Here is a 19,658-nt window from a genome sequence, read left to right as displayed (position 1 = left end):
TTAATTTAGTATATCTTGCATATTAACAATTCATTTATAGATATTAAATTACATATATAATTTTAAATTGGCATGAGAACAGGATGACATTTATTTTAATATAAAGAAGAGTCTCCTACCTAGAACTGCCCAAAAGTAGAACTGGTTCTTATCACTACAGATCTTTAAGCACCTGGGAAGTCACTTAGGAGGGATGATAGATTTAGCAAATGATTGGACATGAGAAGTCATAGTATATGGAAGAGTCAAGAATGACTTTGAGATTTTAAACCTGGGTGAGTGCTCTCAAAAAAAGAGGGAATTTTGAAGGAAAAGGAAATTTAGTGGGAAATATTGCTTTGGACATGATGAGTTTGGTGCATCTAGGTAAAAAGATACAGTAGGCAGTTAGTGACAGAAACTAAACATTAGGAGAGACATTAGAGCTGCATTTAAAGATTTGAAGCCATATTTGTGGAGATCAGTACATCTCTGTTTTGGGGAGGCTAATTTCTAATAATATTTGGCTCATATTTCAACAGGATGTTTTGTTGTCAACTCTGAATGCACATAATGAAGATGATTCCAAAGTCTCCTTTCCCTAACTTTGCTATAGGGAAATATAAAAGTTTATTTGCTAAATCAAAAGAGGAAACTCTAGAATTCAGCTTTGCCTCTTATTCTGCATATTCAATTACTTGAAGAATCATGCTTTTATTTTCTATATGTTTAAAATTAAACATTTTATTTCAACTAGGTGGGTCAAATCACCAAATAAGGTAATGCATGTAAAGTGCTTTGATTAAAACTTAAAACTCTATATGCTCTCTATTACTATCACGGCTCTCTCAAATATTTAGTGAATTCTTGCCCAGAATTTTCCCTTAAGGAAGTGCCTTGGCCAGCCATGCTCTTACCTGGCTCTGTTTCTGATGTCCTGACTTTACTTCCTTTCTTAACTCCACTTTCTCTTTTTGGTTTCCCAATTTTATGTTATCTTTTTGTACAGTCTGTAAGACTGGAAACTAATTGGAGGGCTAAGAAATTATTTTTCTTTTTGTTTGTATTTGTATTTGCACATAGTTGGTGTTTAATAAATGACTGATAATAATAGGTCCTAGAAGTCTTTTTTCCCTTAGATTATTCCAGCTTTCTTCTTGATTTATTACCTTACTTTTGTGCTATTCCTCTCCAGAAAAGAATTGAATTTTTCAGTTCATCTCTCTAACCAAATGATATGATTTCTTAATTCCTTATGGTAGCCTCTCAATACTTTAAAAAGCTCAAGATATAAAGTTTAATAATACCTTATGGGTTAATACAGAGGAAACATTTCCATTATTTTTCTTAATATGAGTTCTTAGGAATTTCTTCTGCTTGTATTGTAAACTGTCATCTTTCAAGTAGAATCTGTAATTTTTAAACATTCCCATGGTTATCCTGTTAAAAAAAAATGCAGACAAATGAAGAGGAGAGAACCAGGAAAACACTATATATACTGTAATAGCAATATTGTAATAATGATCAACTGTGAAAGACTTAGCTACTTTTATCAATCTAATGATCCAAAGCAATTTTCAAAAGACTCATTACAGAAAGATGCTATCCACTTCCAGAGAGAGAGCTGATGAATTCTGAGTGCAGATTGAAGCATACTTTTTGAAGTTTATTTTTCTTGTTTTATCTATTCATTTATTTATTGTGCAAGGCAGCTAATATGGAAATATATTTTGCATGACCATGAATCTATAATGGATATCCTATTGCTTACCTTCTCAATGAGTGGGAGAGGGGTTGGAGTGAAGGAGAGAATTTGGAACTCAAAAAATTTTAATGCTATTTCAAAAATCCAAGCTTTGGGGGCAATAATACACTATTTGATAAAATTTGTCAGGAAAACTAGAAAGCTATTTTGCAGAAAATAGGCACAAGCCAATATCTCACATCATATACCAAAAAAAAGGTCAAAATGTACACATGCTTTAGACCTAATTCATTTGCCATTTCCTTTTCCAGCTCATTTTATAGATGAGGAACTGAGGCAAAGGGGATTAAGTGATTTGCCCAGGACCACACAGCCAATGAGTGTCTGAGGCTTCATTTGAAATCAGGTCTTCCTGACCTCAAATCCAGCACTCTATCTATATGACACCTAGCTTCCCTAAAAGGAAAATAAATGATTTTCAAAACAACTGACTTGGAAGATGGATTAAGGAAAGATAATCTGAGGATCACTGGACTCCCTGACAACCATAACCACTATATTTTTTTAAATTATTGAAGAAAAGTATTCAGATATACTAGAAGCAGAGGGGACTAAGAATCTATTGATTATCTCCTGAAAGGAATTCCCAAAAGGAAAAATCCTATGAATGTCACAGCCAAAGTCCAGAACATAGGCATTAGAAAAAAAAATACTTTAAGTATCCAAAAAGCATTTCAAGTACTTTTACTGGACCTTCATCTGGGTCACACCCCGTAACTATAAGTGTCCCTCAAGGATCTATTCTGGGCCCTCTTCTCTTTCTATACCATTTCACTTGGTGATCTCATCAATCTTCTTGGATTGAATTATCACACCTCCATACTGATAACTCTCAAATTTACTTAGCCAGCCTTAACCTCTGTGTTGACCTCTCATTCCACCTCTCCATCTGCCTATTGGACATTTTGCACTGAATATCCTATAGACATATTAAATTTAATATTACCTAAGTAGAACTCATTATCTTTCTTCCCAAACCCTTCTCTCTTCCTAACTTCCCTATTACTATGGAGGCTATGTAAACCTCAAATTTCCTTAGACTTATAAATGTTGGAAATTTCACCATTGGGATATTTCATACTTGGAAAATTTCTTACTGATAGTCTATTGGAATGGGAACCCCATTGGCATGGGAGGTTCTTTCTCTTCCCTTCTTAAGATTACTTTAGGACAGAAACCCTTTGCTGAACAATGGAAAAGACTTTGACCTATGCTTAAGCATAGAACAGGAATTTCTTTGAGTCTTGATTGATTTTAGAATTGATACAATGGAGATACTTGGAATAAATCTCCACCCTATTCAGTCCTAATAGGATTGAGTAAGGGCTGCAGCCTAGATCAAAATTTAATTATTCCAATCTCTACCATACTCAAGTTAACAGGATTTAGAAAGGGCTGTAGCAAAGGAGTAAAGATTTAATCATTTGAAAATATGACCTTCAACAGACATGTGCAAAAGCCAGAAACCTCTGGGCGGTCCTGGGTTAAGCTAGAGCCTCCATTGGCACAGGGAAATTGATGAAGAGTGATTGGTAGATGGGAGAACTGAGGGGATGAACTTGATTGGTTTTCCTTAAAGATAGGGGGTCTGAAGACTCCAGGAGGTGGTTGAGGTTTTGGTCAGTGTGGTTCCTGGGCTCTGAGAAGGTTTGCTCTGAAGGAAGCTGAAGGTGGGGGCCTCTGAGACTGTTTCTCCATTTTGGACACGTGAGTAATAGGGACTGATCTCTTTTCTTTGCCCCAGCTATCTAAGGGCTTGGGCCTTTTGGCCCAGCCTAAACAGAAGGGGTATTTAAGCCCTATTCCCTTCTCTCCATTTTTCTCTCTCTCTATCTCTAATTCCTTTCTTACTCCTATTGTAATTAAACCCCAAAAAAGGCTGACGGCTGACTTGAGTTTTTCATTTAGGAATTACATAGCTGAATTCCTTGGCGACCTTAAATTAATATATATCAGTCTTTTAAAGTGATTCCCTTGTAACAGCTACCACATCCTCCTGGTCAAGCAGGATTGAAAACTAGATGTCATACTCAACTCCTCAGTCTCTCTCACTTACCATATCCAATCTATGGCCAGGTTTTGTTGATTTTACCTTTGCAAGCATGCCTCCTTCTTTCCTCCAACACTACCACTTCATCTCCTCATGAACTGTTGTTCAGTTGTCTGACTCTTTGTGATCCTGTGGACCATACTGTCCATGGAATTTTCTTAGCAAGACTACTGGAGTGGTTTGCCATTTCCTTCTCCAGAGGCAAACTGAGGTTAGGTTTCACACAGCTAGTAAGTGTCTAAGGATGGGTTAGAACACAGGTGTTCCTGACTCCTGGCCTAGCATTTTATCCACTGCATCATTTGGCCACCTCATGACTAGACTATTGTAATAACCTGCTGCTTGGTGTCCCTGACACATGTTTATCCCACCTTCAGTCCACCCTCACTCAGCTGCCAAAGTGATCTTTCTAAAGCACAATCTGACCATTTATCACCTCCACCTACTCAATAAACTCTAATGCCTTCCTGTCACCTCCAGGATCAAATATCCTTTATTTGGGATGATTTCAGAAAAACCTGGAAAGACTTGTATGAACTAATGCAAAGTGAAGTGAACAGAACTAAAAGAACATTGTTACATAGTAATAGCAATACTTGTACAGTGATCAACTGTAAGACTTGGCTATTACCATCAATACAATGATATAAGACAGCTCCAAAGGGCTCATGGTGAAAAGTGCTATCCATTACCAAAGAAATAACTGATGGAGTCTCAATGCAGATCCAAGCATACTATTTTTCACTTTATCGTCCTTAACAGTTTTTCTTTTAGGGGGCAGCTGGGTAGCTCAGTAGATTGAAAGCCAGTCCTAGAGATGGAAAGTCCGAGATTCAAATCTGGCCTCAGACACTTCCCAACTGTGTGACCCTGGCAAGTCATTTAATCCCCATTCCCTAGCCCTTACCACTCTTCTGCCTTGGAACCAATACACAGTATTGATTCCAAAAGTTTTTCTTTTAGTGATGTGTGTCTTCTTCTATAACATGATGAATATGGCAATATGCATTATATGTTAGAATATGTATAACCTATACCAAATTGCTTACTATCTCAGGGAGAGGGAAGCAGAGGGATGGAAAGAATTTAGAACTCAAAATATTTTAAAAAATCAATGTTAAAAATTGCTTCTGGGGTTTAGCTAGTAGCATATTGGATAGAACACCAGGCCTGGAATTGGGAAGATCTGGGTTCAAATCTGACCTCAAGACATTTTCTAGTTGTGTGACCTTGGGCAATAATTTAACCCCAATTGCCTAGCTCTTGCCATTCTTCTGTCTTAAAAATGATATTAACACAGAAGGTAAGGGTTTTTAAAAATTGCTTCTACATGTAATTGGGGGAAAAATCACTGAAAACAAATCCTCTGTTTGGTACTCAAAGTTTTTTATAATCTTCCTGCTCCTTCTTCTAGTCTCCTTACATTATTTCTTTCCCCTAATTTCGTCAATGCCCAGTTAAAATGCCACCTTCTACAGTGCCTTTCCTAGTCTCCCTTAATGCAAATACCTTTTCCCTATTGATTATCTCCACTTTCTTCTGTATATATCTTGTTGTACATAAATTATTTTCATGTTGTTTTCCTGATAGTCTGTGAACTCCTTGAGATTTTGAGTTCTTTGTATACTTGGTCCTTTGCATAGTAATTATGTATTGACTGATTAGCTAGCTTTGGAATTACAATCAGGATCACACAAACCCTGGAAGCTTCTACTAAAAACCCAAGGAGATCTTCCAATATTTTACAATTTTCCAAAGGTCAAAAAGGAGTTTTACAACAAACTTGTCCTGCAAAACTAAATATAATCCTACAAAGGGAAAAAAATTATGTTTAATGAACAAAGGACATTCTAACACTTATGATGAAGACCAGAGCTGAGTAAGAACTGAACTATAAACACAAGAGTTTAGCAAAACTTAAGAAAGGTAAATTTATTGGAGCAGATGGAAGTAGTTGGATGATGGTGATATAGTGCTTTTTTTTTCTTTCTTCCCCCCAATTATTTGTAAAATTTTTAACATTGGGTTTTTAAAAAAAATTTTGACTTCTGTTTTCTCTCCCTTGCTCCTTCCTCTCACACTTCACTGAGACAGTAAGCAATATGATATAGATTTTACATGTGCAAATAACAATGTAAAATATTTTTCCATATTGGCTCTTTTGTGGAAGAAAATGACTAAAAAATGAAAAAAGTGAAATGTATGCTTTCATTTGGATTCAGACTGCATTGGGTTTTTCTGGAGGCAGATGGCAATTTTCATCCTGATCCTTTGGGATTGTCTTGGATCTTTGTACTGCTGAAAACAGCTAAATCAATCACAATTGTTCATTGTACAGTATTGCTATGACAATGTACAGTGTTCTTCTGGTTCTCCTGCTCACTTCATTCTGCATTAATTCATGAAAGTCCTAGTTTTTCTGAAATCATCCTACTCATCATTTCTTATAGCACAATACAGTATTCCATTAGAAGCATATACCAGAGCTTACTTAACTATTCCCCAATTGATGGGTATCCCCTAACTTTTCAATTTACCACCACAAAAAAATCTGCTTTAAATATTTTTACATATATATACATAATATATATGTAAATATATAATAAAATATATAAATAATATAATATATATACATATATATCCTTTTCCTTTTGTACATATAGGTCCTATTCCCTGGATAGAGACCTAGTAATGATATTGTTGGGTCAAAGGGTAGATTTAGTTTTACAGTTCTTTGGGCATAGGTCCAAAGTGCTTTCTAGTCTCAATTAATTTACAACTCTCACAATGCATTAGTGTCTCAATTTCCCCACATACCTCCAACTGTTGTCATTTTCCTTTTCTGTCATAGTAGTCAGTCTGATAGGTATGAGGTGGTACCTCTGAGTTGTTTCATTTGCATTTTTCTAATAATGATTTAGAGTATTTTTTTCACATAGTTATATATAGTTTTGACTGTTTCATCTGAAAACTGCCTTTTTTATATCCTTTGACCATTATTAACTGGGGAATGATTTATATTCTTATACATTTGACTCACTTCTCTATGTATTTGAGAAATAAGGATTTTTATTAGAGAAACATAATTTTTTCACCATTATGATTACTGTGTATTAACCTCCATCTTTTTTCCCTACTCTTTCCTTTTACCCTGTCTATCCTCAAAAGCCTTTTGCTTTTGACCACCACTTTCCCCAATTTGTCCTCCATTCTATTGCCCCACTCCTTTTCTCTTATCCCCTTCACCTCCTACTTTCCTGTAGGTGATAGATTTCTATAACCAACTGAGTCTGATTTCAGTAAGGTTCAAGCACTCTACCCCCAACTACCCCATCTTCCCCATCACCATAAAAGCACTTTTGTGTCACTTTTATTTGAGATAATTTACCCAATTCTGCCTCTCCCTTAAGTCTTCTCTCAGTGCATTTCTCTTTTTCACTCCTTAGTTTTATCTTTTTAGATATCATATCATTATGTTCAACTCATACCCTTGCCCTCTGTCTAGGTATACTCTTTCTATGATAATATGATAAAGTTCTTAGGAGTTACAAGTATCAGCTTCCCATGAAAGGAAGTGATAACTTTTTAAGATGTGAAGAAAAATAAGTATCCTTCAACATCTTCAAAGGGGATTCAGGGGATAATTAAGAAAAAGAGGCCCTGGAAGTGGATTAGTTATGAGTATTTGAAGATGGAAAAGACAGGGGTAGCAAAAGGAATACATTATTGTAGAAAGGAGGAAAGGATGGGAGGGAGAAAGTGCTATTTTCTCAACTTTGGAGTTTGTCAGAATAAGTATAGAGGAAGGGGTAAGGAAAGTGGCCATTCAGTGAATTTCACTCTGATCTGAAAGTAGTCAAAGGAGGGTTTAACATATATACACAGTTTAATGTAGAAATATCTCAAACTCAACTGGGAAACAAGTAGAATATGGAGAGTGGTTAAGAAGGAGAAATAATACTGGAGAGAGATAAGGCAGGAGCAAAAACATTTCCACTCCCCCATCAGTTATCAAGATGAGGTCAAATTTCATTTCTTAACTCTTAATCATCAAGACACTCCCTTAGCTCCCCTCCCACAATAAAAACTTTCCCTGAAATCATCAGGCCTAGGAGTTAGGGAACTAATGGTCATTTCTACCCACATTTTAGTTTCAGAACTGCTTTTAAAAGATGCAACTAATAATGAAAAACAAACAAAATACAAAACCATAATACTTTAAAGTTGAAGGGAACCTTACACTCCTCAAATCCAACCACTCCCATATCTATATATGTATATATAAATTTCTATAGAAGGATATATATATATATATATGCTAACCATATGATCAAACTTAAAACATTATATACTAGACAGGAAGTGTAGTATATTAAATTCCCAACAATGGGCACTCAACAACCATTCTACTTCTTTTTCAAGTATTCTCACATTTCAAAATTGAAATGTTTTAACAAACAACAAAATGGCATGCGATGTGTTCATTTAAAATATTTCTGTATCACCACATCAAATCCAAACCTTCCATTTCCTTCTTCCTCAAAATCCTACCTCACCCCTTGAAAATAAAATAAACAATCACCCGACTTTGAGGATTATGAGAACTAAGAGATCTTCTCGAAGAGAAACTTTGCTTAAGAACCAAGTGACCTCAAACATATGGTGCATTTAAAAGACAATAATAACCTATCATTTGAACTTGAGGCATATCAGTCTAGGGAGGAGGGGGTAGTTGAAAGCCGCCAACTGTCACAGAGCATAAGAAGACGCAAAAGCACCCTGGGGATGCAGCACAGAACAGCGGCTAGAAGCAGTCAGACTTTGGCTGATAGGTGGCAACAGAAAAGCAAGACTGGAAGTTCAACTCAGGGAAAGGATAGTTCAAAGGGAGCTGAGAAGGGCTCATACACACCTGGCAGCGGGATTTATGCCCCTCTATCCGAGGGTTTCCTGCTTCCAAGTTCTAGACTGTTCTACGGAACCAGGGGAAAAACCCAAACCCTCAAAACCGAAAGAAAACACCCAAGGACTTGGAAAGACTCCCTTTCCCTTCCCAGAATGCTCCTGTTAGCGGGCGTATATGGAGGGCGGAAAGGGGTGGGGGCATGGGAGCAGACTCCGCCTTCCCCGGCTGAACTACAAGAGGACCTAGTAACTTGGCCTCCACTGATGGACGATGAAACTTACTCCCAAGAATTTTCCTTCTTCCCGACAATTGCTGGGGCAGAGAGATTCGAGAGCTGGAAAGGACCTCACAGTCTGTCAAATCCAACGTCCTCATTTTATATAGAAGAGAAAACAGCACAAAGAGACTTTCCAGGTCCACAAGTAGCGAGTGCCAGAGGTAGGATTGAGATTCACTCCATGACCCCATGCCCTGCCCCTCTTATTTTACAGATGAAACTTGAGGGCCAGAAAGGTTAAGACTTTCCGTGAGTCAAACATGTAGTAAGTATCCTGACATTAAAAGATTTTTCAGCTCCCCGTTTTGAGAAGTGCTTGGCAAATAAGACCCAAGGAAATGTAAAAACTCTTATTTTGTTGGTGGGTTTAAGAGTTCTTGGAGAGGCTCCCTGACCTCTTCCCCCACCTACCTCATTTCAGTTGGCAAAGTGAGAACCTGCATTTTGTACATCCTAAGTAGGAATAAAACTTTCAAGCTGAACTTTGGCTATCTCGACTGGGAGATTTTTCAAGCAATCAGGCCTCCCCTGAGTCCCCCTCCATCTCTCCCCCCATGCCCCAGTAAGCTTATAGAATAATACTTGTAATTTTGCATAATAATGTTTCATATTGTGCTTACTGATCCATATTTATCTTGGACATACTACTTCTTCAGTTAGTTATGTCTGCTGTAATTTTCTGAAAAACAAACAAACAAAAAAACCAACTCTAAATTCTTTACCTACTCAATCTTGGTTTTTATCAGAAAGGAGAACTTGGAAAAAAAAGAAGCCTGATGAGTGCTTTTCCGGTTAGAAAAGTGGAAAGGTCTTCGATGGGGAGTAGTGGGTTCCACCTCCATAGAGGCCTTCAAGTGAAGGCTGAATGATAACTTGTTGGGGCTATTGTAGAGGAAATTCTTGTTTTGTATTTATTTCATGAAGTATATCTTAGATTAGATTACCTATGAGGTTCTTTCTAACTTAAGATTCTAATTGTTAGGTTAGATATTTGTCATTTAATTAACAAGCATTTATTAAGGTCCTATTATTGTGCTAGATGATGGGTATACAAATACAAAAGTGAGAAGTTAGCCTTCATGGAGCCTACATTTTACTTTCAACAAATGGAAATTTGAGCAGTGGACTCTGATCTCTTTAATGAAATTGCCTGGTTTCATCTCCTAACTCTTCTTGGTCAGAAGTTAGGTAGTAGTATTTTCACTGGTTATGTAGGCTTGCCCTCCCTGCATGGAAGGTACTTCCTCCTTACCTCTGCCCCATAGAATCGCTCTTCCTCAATATAGCTTGAGCAGCATTTTTTTATAGGAAGAATTTCCTCATCTTCTCATTATAAATACTCTCCTCAGACTACCTTGTTTTTAACTATTTTGTATGTATTCCCTATTTATTTGGTATACACATGTGTTTGTTTCCTATAGAATATAAATTCTCTGATCAGGGATTATTTCATTCTTTGTGTGTTTCCTCAGTGCCTAGGTACTTAATAAATGCTTGGTTAACTGGTGGATATTTGAATGCAGTTATAGTACTATATTGTTATTGTTAATAAAATGTATCAAAGGAAATTTTTGCTTGCAAAGGAAATTTAAAACTGAATTCTCAAATATACAAGGCAATAAATGGAATAACTAGAGGTTTAGTGGATAGAGAGGGCTAGTCTTGGGTGTCAGAAAGATCCAGATTCAAATAATGCCTTTTAACTCTGTGATGTGACTTCTGTCCCCTAAACCCCGCAACCCCAAAAGTAGGAGTTGTTGATCTTCATCAGTCAAAGGATTTCCACACTGATGAAATCACAGGTCTAGATTTTTAAAAAAGAGGTAGAAGAGGAGAGATAAAGGGACAAAGATAATTCTTATATGGAATAAAATTCACTATACTTTTGGTTTGGGAGATTAAAATTTCTGCAATGTACTTAAAATTCTGTAGTTAGCTTAACTCCAAATACTCCAATCCATACTGATCTTCTCTAATAGCTCAGTTATTAGTTTATTATGATTACAAATGTTAACCTAAAAACCCTTTGAAGTTAGTCCTTAAAGTATTATCTCTATTTTACAAAAGAGGAGTCAGTTTCCTCAATTCAACAAGCATTTATTAACATACAAACAACAGGAATGTCAAAAGACAGCTGAAACCCTCTTTAGAGAGCCAGTTATTAAATTTGCAATGAGAGAATTTACATCTTTGAAATCAGCTGAGGCTACAAATCAGGGCTTATTTATTGTTTTTTGTTGATTGTTGAGACTTAAGTGATAGAGAAGAAGATAACAATATGCAGATTAAACTCAAAAGTGTGTCAAGTGTACATTTAAAAATATTAGTTTTTTTACTTTAAAATTCCCAGGTATCTCACCCCTTCTCCCCTCTTTCTCCCTGCATCAAAGGAGGCAACATCCAACAACAACAAATTTTTAAAAATACATATATATATGTATATATATACATATATATAATATCTTTCAGGTTTCTGTTTATCAGTCCTTTCTATAGAGGTGGACATTCACAGGTTATTCTTTAAATACTAATTCTATAGTTGTATAGAGTGTTCTCTTGGTCGTACTCATCTCACTTCATAATTTCAAGTAGATCTTTCCATTTAACAAAAATTTAATCTGCTCATCATTTCTTATGGTGCAGTAATATTCTGTCACAATCATGTACCACAAAGACCTGCTATAAATATTTTGGAACACATAGATTCTTTTCATTTTTCCCTTATCATCTTGAGAAACAGACCCCAAACTGGTATTGCTGGGTCTAACAGCACACACAGTTTTATAACTCTTTAGGCATAATTCCAAATTACTCTCCTAAGTAGTTAAATCAGTTCATAGTTACACCACTACTGTATTAGTGTCCCCATTTTTCCACATTGCCTCCAATATTTGTCATTTCCCCCCCTTTTATCACTTTAGCCAATCTGATAGATGTGAGATAATACTGTAGAATTGTTTTGATTTCCATTCTCTAATCAGTAATGATTTAGAACATTTTTTCATATGTTTTGAGTTCTTAATCCAATAATTATTCATAGTTTTTTTTTTACCATAAATCAATTGAGGAATGGCTCATCTTCCTTTAAATTTGACAAAATTTTCTATGTATTTTGGATATGAGACCTCCATCCCAAAAACTCTTTAAAATTTCCCCTCAATTTTCTGCTTTCTTTCAAATCTTGTTTGTCCAAATCTCCTGAATGTATTCAAAATTATTCATTTTTCATCTTGCAATGCTCTCTATCACGTGTTTATTCAAGGGTACACTTTGTTCTAGACCACTAGATGTTAGCACATCCCTGCAAACAACTATGTACAAGAAAGATAGAGTATGTATAATTTAAGTTGGAACTAACCAAGAGAGGGAAGGCTTATTTAGTTCAATAAACATTTATTAAATATCTACAAAAAGAAACAAAAGATAATCCCTGCTCACAAGGAGCTTACCTTGTAATAGGGAAGACAACATGCAAACAGATATATACAAAGGAGCGACATAAAGGATAAATAGGAAATAATTAAAATAGGGAAAGCACTGGAATTAGAAGGTGGGATTTTAGCTTGGCCTTGGAAGGAAGCTATAAAAGTTAGGAGGCAGAGATAAAGGAGGAGAGAGTTCTAGGTATAGGGGACAGACAAATGGATCCCTGAAGTAGATGGCTCTGGGGATAGAGCACCAGGCTTGGAGATGGAAGATTCTGGATTCAAATTTGACTTCATATACTTACTAGCTGTTGTTACTCTAAGCAAGTAATTTAAATCCCATTGCCAAGCCCTTACCATTTTTATGCCTTGGAAATGATGCTTAATATCAATTATTATATTATTATGAATTATATTACATTAATTATGTAGAAATATATTATGAATTAAAAATGATAATACCAATTCTAAGACAGAAGGAAAGGCTTTTTTTTTTTTTAAGAAAGAAAATTCCTAGATTTGGGAGATTCAGTGCCTGTGCAAGGAATAATAATAGCAAGAAGGCCAGGGTCACTGGTTGCAAACTTCAGGGGAGCAGAAGGATAGGAGTAAAGAGCCTGTAGAGGGCTTTAAAAGCTAGAGAATTTTATATTTAATCCTAGAGGCACCAGAGAGCCACTGGCATTGATTAAATAGGGGACTGACACATTGACTTCTACTTTAGGAAGATTACTTTGGCAGCTGAGTGCTGAGTGGAGGATAGACTGAAATAGGGAGAAACTTGAGACAGGAATATCAAACACCCGGTGTGAGGTGATAAGAGGCTGTACCAGGCTAGTAGTCAGGTTGAAGAAGAGGGCTTAGATGAGAGCTGTTCCTGGATCCAAATTCGACTTTAGATACTTCCTAGCTGTATGACCCTGGGCAAGTCACAGGACTACAATTGCCTAACCCTTCCAGCTTTTCTGCTTTGGAACTGATACTTAGTATCAATTGTAAGACAGAAGGTAAAGGTTGAAAAACAAACCCCCCAAAAAACCTCTTCCTAGGACACTAGCACTATTACCATGGACAGGTCTCTTTCACAACTCTGGACCTCAGTTTCGTCATCTCTAAAATGGGGATAGTACTTGTAATACCTACTTCACAGGCTCATGAGGCTTTAATGAAATCATATACATGGACGGCTCTTTGGAGATCTTCTGTAAAGCATTCTATAAATGTTAGTTATTATCTTTTGTATCGTCAGCTCCCGAAGCGGGGCTGGCCTTGCTTGACAGCTTCAGTTCCTGCATAAGGTTGCACATCCGACCCCATAACTTAAGGGTTGGCCCATTCCTATATTCCTAGGTGTTTAGAACAGTCAGTTGCAAAGAGCAAACATCTGCTACGAAAGTTTGTTTCTGGAAACGGTTCTCATTCAGGAAAAATAGGGAACGGCCAACCGCCCCCTCCCCCGCCCCTGCCGCCGCCGCCCCTGCTGCCGCAGTCTTCCTTTCTAGTCCCAGCGGAAGAAGCAACCTGATCCTGTCAAGGACCACTAACGTCTTTACCAGAGGCGTATTCTGGGGGTTGTAGTTCATAATCCAGTTCGTGACGCCCTGTGTCCAGTACCCCGCGGGCAAAAGTAGACTACACTTCCCAGATGCCTCGGGACCCCAGCGGGTGGGGCGTCGGCGGGTTGGAGGCGGGGCTTCGAGGGAGGCGGTGGCTCATTTGTAAATGGGGCGGGAGGCGCTGGCTGTGGCGGTGGCTGTGGCGCCGGTTTGTAAGTGGACTGTGGGTCTTGCGGGGATCGAAAACGGTAACTTAGGATGGTGGCGGGGGATGGGAGTGGGGGAAAAAGGTGTCAGAATTGATCCTGGGATACTTGTGGTTGGGGCGGGAAATGGTTTTCTCCTAGAGGTCCTGAGCCCAGTGAGGCTTCAGTGCCCGCCCTGCTCTGCGGGAGGACCATGGGGAGGCCGCTCTGAAGTTGTCCTGTCCCGAGGCCTGGGGGAGAAGCGGGACAGCGAGGGCGTCCTCTCCACTGAGACCCCGATTGGTCGTAACTTCCTGCGGATACTTTTCACAGGGGTGGGATGAGGGTCCAGCTGGAGGCGTTAAAGAATTTCTGCTTTAAACCTCCGCCACAGAGTCCCCTCAGCGTTTATATTCGCTTTTGGTCCCTTTATGTGCATTGATACTGATGATTTTGGAACAGTCATGATTGGTTTCAAGGCTTTTAAATCCTTGGCTTCGGGGATAGGGAGCGTGGGGAGAGGGAACAAAACAAAAGAAAAAGATTAGTCACTTTCCAAACCAGCAAATTAACTTTTTGGTATCATTCAGTAGACTTTGAGGATGTGATATTGGCAGCAGTGAAAACATTTGGTGAAATGACACTATACTGAATGTGATTAAAAAAAAAAAAGTTTCTTAAAGGGCCCTTTTCGGGGGCAGCTGGGTAGTTCAGTGGATTGAGAGCCAGGCCTAGAGACGGGAAGTCCTGGGTTCAAATATGACCTCAGACACTTCCCAGCTGTGTGACCCTGGGCAAGTCACTTGACCCCCATTGCCTAGCCCTTACCACTCTTCTGCCTTGGAGCCAAGACAGAAGGTAAGGGTTTAAAAAAAAGGGGGGGGGGACTTTTCCCCAGGTGTGCTAAGATTCTCATTCCATGCTTTTTTTGGAGGGGGAGAGAGGGAAGGTGTCTTCTGTAAATTTGTTTCCAGTTCCCTTTAATATCAGTATGATACATCCTGAATCGTCACAACTGGCCATTTCTCCAGGTAGAATAGATACCTTTCATGATTCTCTCAGCCCCATCATATATCCTATACAAGTGAAAAAAATTACTTTATGCATAAGCAATTCTTTTTTTTAGAATTGAACTCATTGAACTGGAAGTACAATTTCTAGAATAAAATGGTGGGGAAATAAAACATTTGGCAAACATTTATTAAGCAGTCTTCTGTGTACCAGTCACTAAGAGTACAGAGACATAAATAACAGTCCCTGCCCTAAGTTTTTTAAGTTGGTGATATACATTAGGATATTAAAAAGTAAATACAAGGTAATTCCTAGGGGGAGGAATAAGGAAGGATCAGAAAAGGCTTAATGTAGAAGGTGGGGAAAATGGAAATAGCTTAGTACTGTAGAATGTTTGTCAATTGGGCAAGGAGTTCTACTTTTAAATGTCACGGAAGAATTTTGTAATTTGTTTCTCACCCTGACTTTTTGCTTTTAAAATTTGGGTTCTCATGTAGCCATTTCAATGCCATTTAAAGATTTACTTTTAATGAAAAATTATTACCATTGCTGTAATTGGATACTTTTAATTACTGTTAAAGATGAATAATACAGATTAAAGGCTAACTTTTATTGAATGGTGAACAATGATAAAAGGATGCAAATTTTAACAGTGAATATTGTTGCTTGTGACATGTAAATATTTTAAATTTCATCATAACAGGGACATCTCTCAAAGTATGTTAGACATAAATATTATTCATTTGTTATTCTTGGTACCAAATGTGCTATTCTTTTTCTGTAAATCTACCATAATGTTAATTGGCCCCTGAATATATTGCTAATTTGGGAGTGAGTCCCACTTCAGTAATCAATTTTTTCCTTTTCTTAAAATATCAGTTATGTTTTTCATTTAAATATTTTAACATTGTTTTATTTAGTGCTCAACAGGTTCACTTCCTGATTCTTTTCTCAAAGTATGGATGATGTATAGCTGTCACCCAGGATCAAAGAATATGTTGAATTGATTTGGAAGTTCTTAATGAATTCTTCACAAAATGTCTCTAGCCCTTTATTCTCTATTTCAGAAATTGGTATATAAGCTAGTTACTTTTTATAGTTGTCTTTTTAAAATGAAATGATCAAATGTCTCATAAAATTACATTTTTTGCTGCTTTTGTGAAATCAACCCTGCAAACTCCTTTGTGTCTCCCACCAATCCTGTGAGCCACCCTTTGTTTAGCTTCAACGTTTGCCTTCTAGTTTCATTTACAAGGAGAATGTCAATATTGATGCAATTTAGTTTCTCTAATAGTATGTCTAATCATTGGTCATCAGACAAGGATGACCAGTTCTTATATTTAGAATACCAACAGCTAAGTTAATTTTCACAGACAGACTAAGCATTGATTTGTAGCACCAGCTACTCCTGTTTTCTGTACTCTTCCATAGTCACTATAGAATCATAAGAGAGCTGTATAGAACTAAGGGTAATTTTGTATTTTTCTTTGTTTCATGGGCCATCATGACCAAACAGTTTTTCACTGAAGGTGATGAATCTCTTTATACTTAGCTAAACTAGTCCTTAGAAAGCAGATATTGCTAGAATTGTAATTAAAGTCTTTCCATCATGGTAGAACCTGCTAGAGTTTGCTCTCTGATGACAGTCTCCAGGAACCCAAGGTCATTTCCATGTTATTGTGAAACTTCAGAATAGGACTTTGTGGAGATTTCTCTGTGTGTGTGTGTCATCTATATCTATAGATGACTAGATATGTTATACATTTATATCACATCTACATAACGTTTATCTTTCTATGTAATATGTATGCATATGTAGATACTATTGCTTTATAATTTTCTTTCATAGTGGATTATAGTTTTAAAGAATGTATGTATGTACACATCCTCAGTATATACAGACATAAAGATATGTACATATGTATATATATATATATATATATATAAACAAACTGTTGTTTTATAGTGTTGTCTTTCATAATAGATTGCAGTTTCAGGAGAATATTCAGTTAAATTTATTAGATTTAAATAAAACTGACTTAATTATGCTAAATTATTAAGTGAATATTATGTGAGGTACTCTGGAGATGGAAAAATGGAAAAACTGTCCCTAGGTAAAGAAGTTCCTTCTCCCAAAAGGGGGAAAAAAAACAGGTACCCAGGCCACTATTACAAGTAAGAATGTGATATATTCGTATGAGTGGTCACAGAAAAGGAATAAGCTATTCCAGAGGTAGTTCTTTAAGTTGGAGGATTAGAAGAAGGCTTAATGAAGGAAGTAACCCCAAAACCCTATTTTGAAGAGGAAGATTTCAACAGGCATTTGAAGGGACTTTTTATTATACACATTTTAATTGAAGTTTTTCTCTCTACAGGTATTGAATATCAGCAGTCATACATAAAAGTTGTATACTACAAGAGCTTTGACATTCTTTTAACTTATTAGTGATCAGATGACAATTTTCCTGATGCCCACTTCTTCAGAATTAAATAGTGGGCAAAATTTTTTAGCTCAGTGGATGTCCAATCCTTCCCGTGCTGGTGTGATACTGAATCGTGGATTTCCTAATTTGGAAATAGGGAGAGAGAATCAGTCAAATGCAAATACTTCCTCCAGTTTTATTGTTAAAAGCACAGAATTTTCAGACAGCTGTAGCTTTCTAAGTGATGATTCACTTCGAGAAGAACAGATCTTGGGTTCTAAAAGCCCATATAGAGTGCAATCAGATACAAATGAAACACATTCAGTCTTTCCTCACACTAAGAAGTCACAACAATCACTGACATGCAAAGATACTTTGGGCCACTGGGAAGATACCAAAATTGATGTACCTGATGTGAATGATTCCAAAGAAGCAGCTTATAGAGATCCACTTTTCAAGAAACTTGAGCAGGTAAACAAATTATTTAGCCAGATTTGAAGGTTTTATGTATGTAGTTTTAAAATTAATCTCCCCTCCCATTTTAAAAGTCTTAAAAAAAAAAAACTACAAAGAGTATTAGACTTAAAGTGTGACTGCCTACTTATTTTTTGAGTTTTATTTTATTTTCAGTTCTGAATTCTCTCACTCTTCCCACCCCAATCCATTGAGAAAGAAAAAACAAAATCTCTTAAAAATAAGGAAAGTCAAGCAAAACAAATTCCTACATTACCCATGTCTAAAAATATATGCTTCAGTTTGCTTTGAGTTCATTAGGATCTCTATTAGAAAATCCCTATCTTTTCAGAGCAGATATAAATGACTGTTACCAAAAAAATAGTAATTTATAATGCATCAGTTGCCATTTTACTTTTGTCTCTTTATGTTCGGGATAAACTCTCATTTGTTAGAGTCAGTGTACCAAGGGGTACTAGATCTTTCCCAATTATCTTGACAGCCTAGCTTGAAAGCAGTAGCTCAAATGATTACAATCTGATGATGTTCAGGACAAGATTATAAACTTCTTACCCATATAGTACAGATTGATTATTCTAGATTCATGTTCTTCATTCCAAGGATAGGGTATGGGTTTCACACAAATCTATAGCATTTATGTGCAAATTACTTCATCTTTTTGACCCTGGTTTCCTAATCTGCAAAATGTAGGGACTAGATTCAGTTATCACCAATGTCCCTTTTAACTAATGAGCAATACCACTATGATTTTATAAATGAGAGTTAAGACAATTGTAATTTATAAGACAAAATTTAAGACATTAAATAACTAAGCAAAAATTGGCAAAAAATTGTATTATGTCATGTAGAATTAAAAGATAAGTGACTTCATCTGTACTTAGATCAATTTAATAACAAGAGAATGGATTTTGACTGTTACTAAGGTTGAGACTTGAATTGACATAGTTACATTCTCAAGTTAAAAATAATAGAGGCATACTTAAACTTACTTGATTAACCTTTTAAATAAAGTCTTTTCCCTAAGAATGGGGAGGTTTGGGAAGAGATGCAAGAAGAGTCAACAGGGTTCGATTGGAGGAAACATAAAATTAATTGAACAAAAAAATGTATTTGAAAAGCTCAGAGAAGTCCAACAGAAGAAGCAGGAGGAGCTGAAGAGGCAGCAAATAGAACAGATTCAGAGGCTCCTGGAAGAGCAAGAGAAATTACTGACTATGGTATCTGGGCAACAGACACACTCAGGTAACACTTAGTCCTTACTTTACAAAAATGCTTTATGTTCGTGAATTTTTTTTTCCATTGTAGTGTTTTGATAATTGGTTGTCACCAGCCTTTTTTCATATTTACAAATGGAGACTGTAAAGATAATTTTAGGGTTGTGACTTAAAGATCTAGAGTTAATTGGTCGCCGGGAAAAATCCCAAATAAAATACCCAAGTCAGTCTGGAAATTTATGGTAATTTAATTAATATAGAGGGAGGGAATTTAAGGAGAACAAGGGAAGAGGATATAGGATTCTCCTGCCTGACCTGTGCCAGGGGGAGTTTTAAAATCCTCGCCTCTAGGTCTCTGAAGAAGATTAGAGGCTTCTAAGTGGATAAAGTTGG

The 19,658-nt window shown here is 36.7% G+C and overlaps 2 protein-coding genes across 9 annotated transcripts in view; one reads left to right on the top strand and one right to left on the bottom strand.

Moving 5' to 3' along the window:
• The window catches only part of PARP4 (poly(ADP-ribose) polymerase family member 4), a 115,504-nt gene extending 106,639 nt beyond the window's left edge, over positions 1–8,865 (bottom strand). Inside the window, exons 1-2 of one of the 2 annotated variants that reach the window (XM_056794659.1) lie at positions 8,707–8,865; positions 1,287–1,419 (exon numbers count right to left, since the gene is read on the bottom strand). In XM_056794659.1, coding sequence (XP_056650637.1) covers positions 1,287–1,412 — 126 coding nt within the window. In that variant the 5' untranslated portion in view covers positions 1,413–1,419; positions 8,707–8,865. The remainder of the gene's footprint in view (positions 1–1,286; positions 1,420–8,706) is intronic. The other variant, XM_056794660.1, reaches the window with a different exon arrangement.
• A 28-nt stretch (positions 8,866–8,893) lies between these two features.
• The window catches only part of CENPJ (centromere protein J), a 52,298-nt gene continuing 41,533 nt past the window's right edge, over positions 8,894–19,658 (top strand). For 2 of the 7 annotated variants that reach the window (XM_007495183.3, XM_007495182.3), the window contains exons 1-3: positions 8,895–9,138; positions 17,530–18,048; positions 19,170–19,293. In XM_007495183.3, the coding sequence (XP_007495245.2) occupies positions 17,608–18,048; positions 19,170–19,293 (565 nt within the window). In that variant the 5' untranslated portion in view covers positions 8,895–9,138; positions 17,530–17,607. Of the gene's footprint in view, positions 9,139–14,073; positions 14,207–14,277; positions 16,228–17,109; positions 18,049–19,169; positions 19,294–19,658 lie in introns of those variants that run through there. The other 5 variants (XM_007495184.3, XM_016421841.2, XM_016421840.2 and 2 more) reach the window with 5 other exon arrangements.

Source organism: Monodelphis domestica, chromosome 4 (assembly GCF_027887165.1).
Source record: "Monodelphis domestica isolate mMonDom1 chromosome 4, mMonDom1.pri, whole genome shotgun sequence".
Classification (NCBI taxonomy): domain Eukaryota; kingdom Metazoa; phylum Chordata; class Mammalia; order Didelphimorphia; family Didelphidae; genus Monodelphis; species Monodelphis domestica.
Note: the sequence above shows the minus strand (reverse complement) of the source record. Positions and strands in the feature narration are given on the sequence as shown.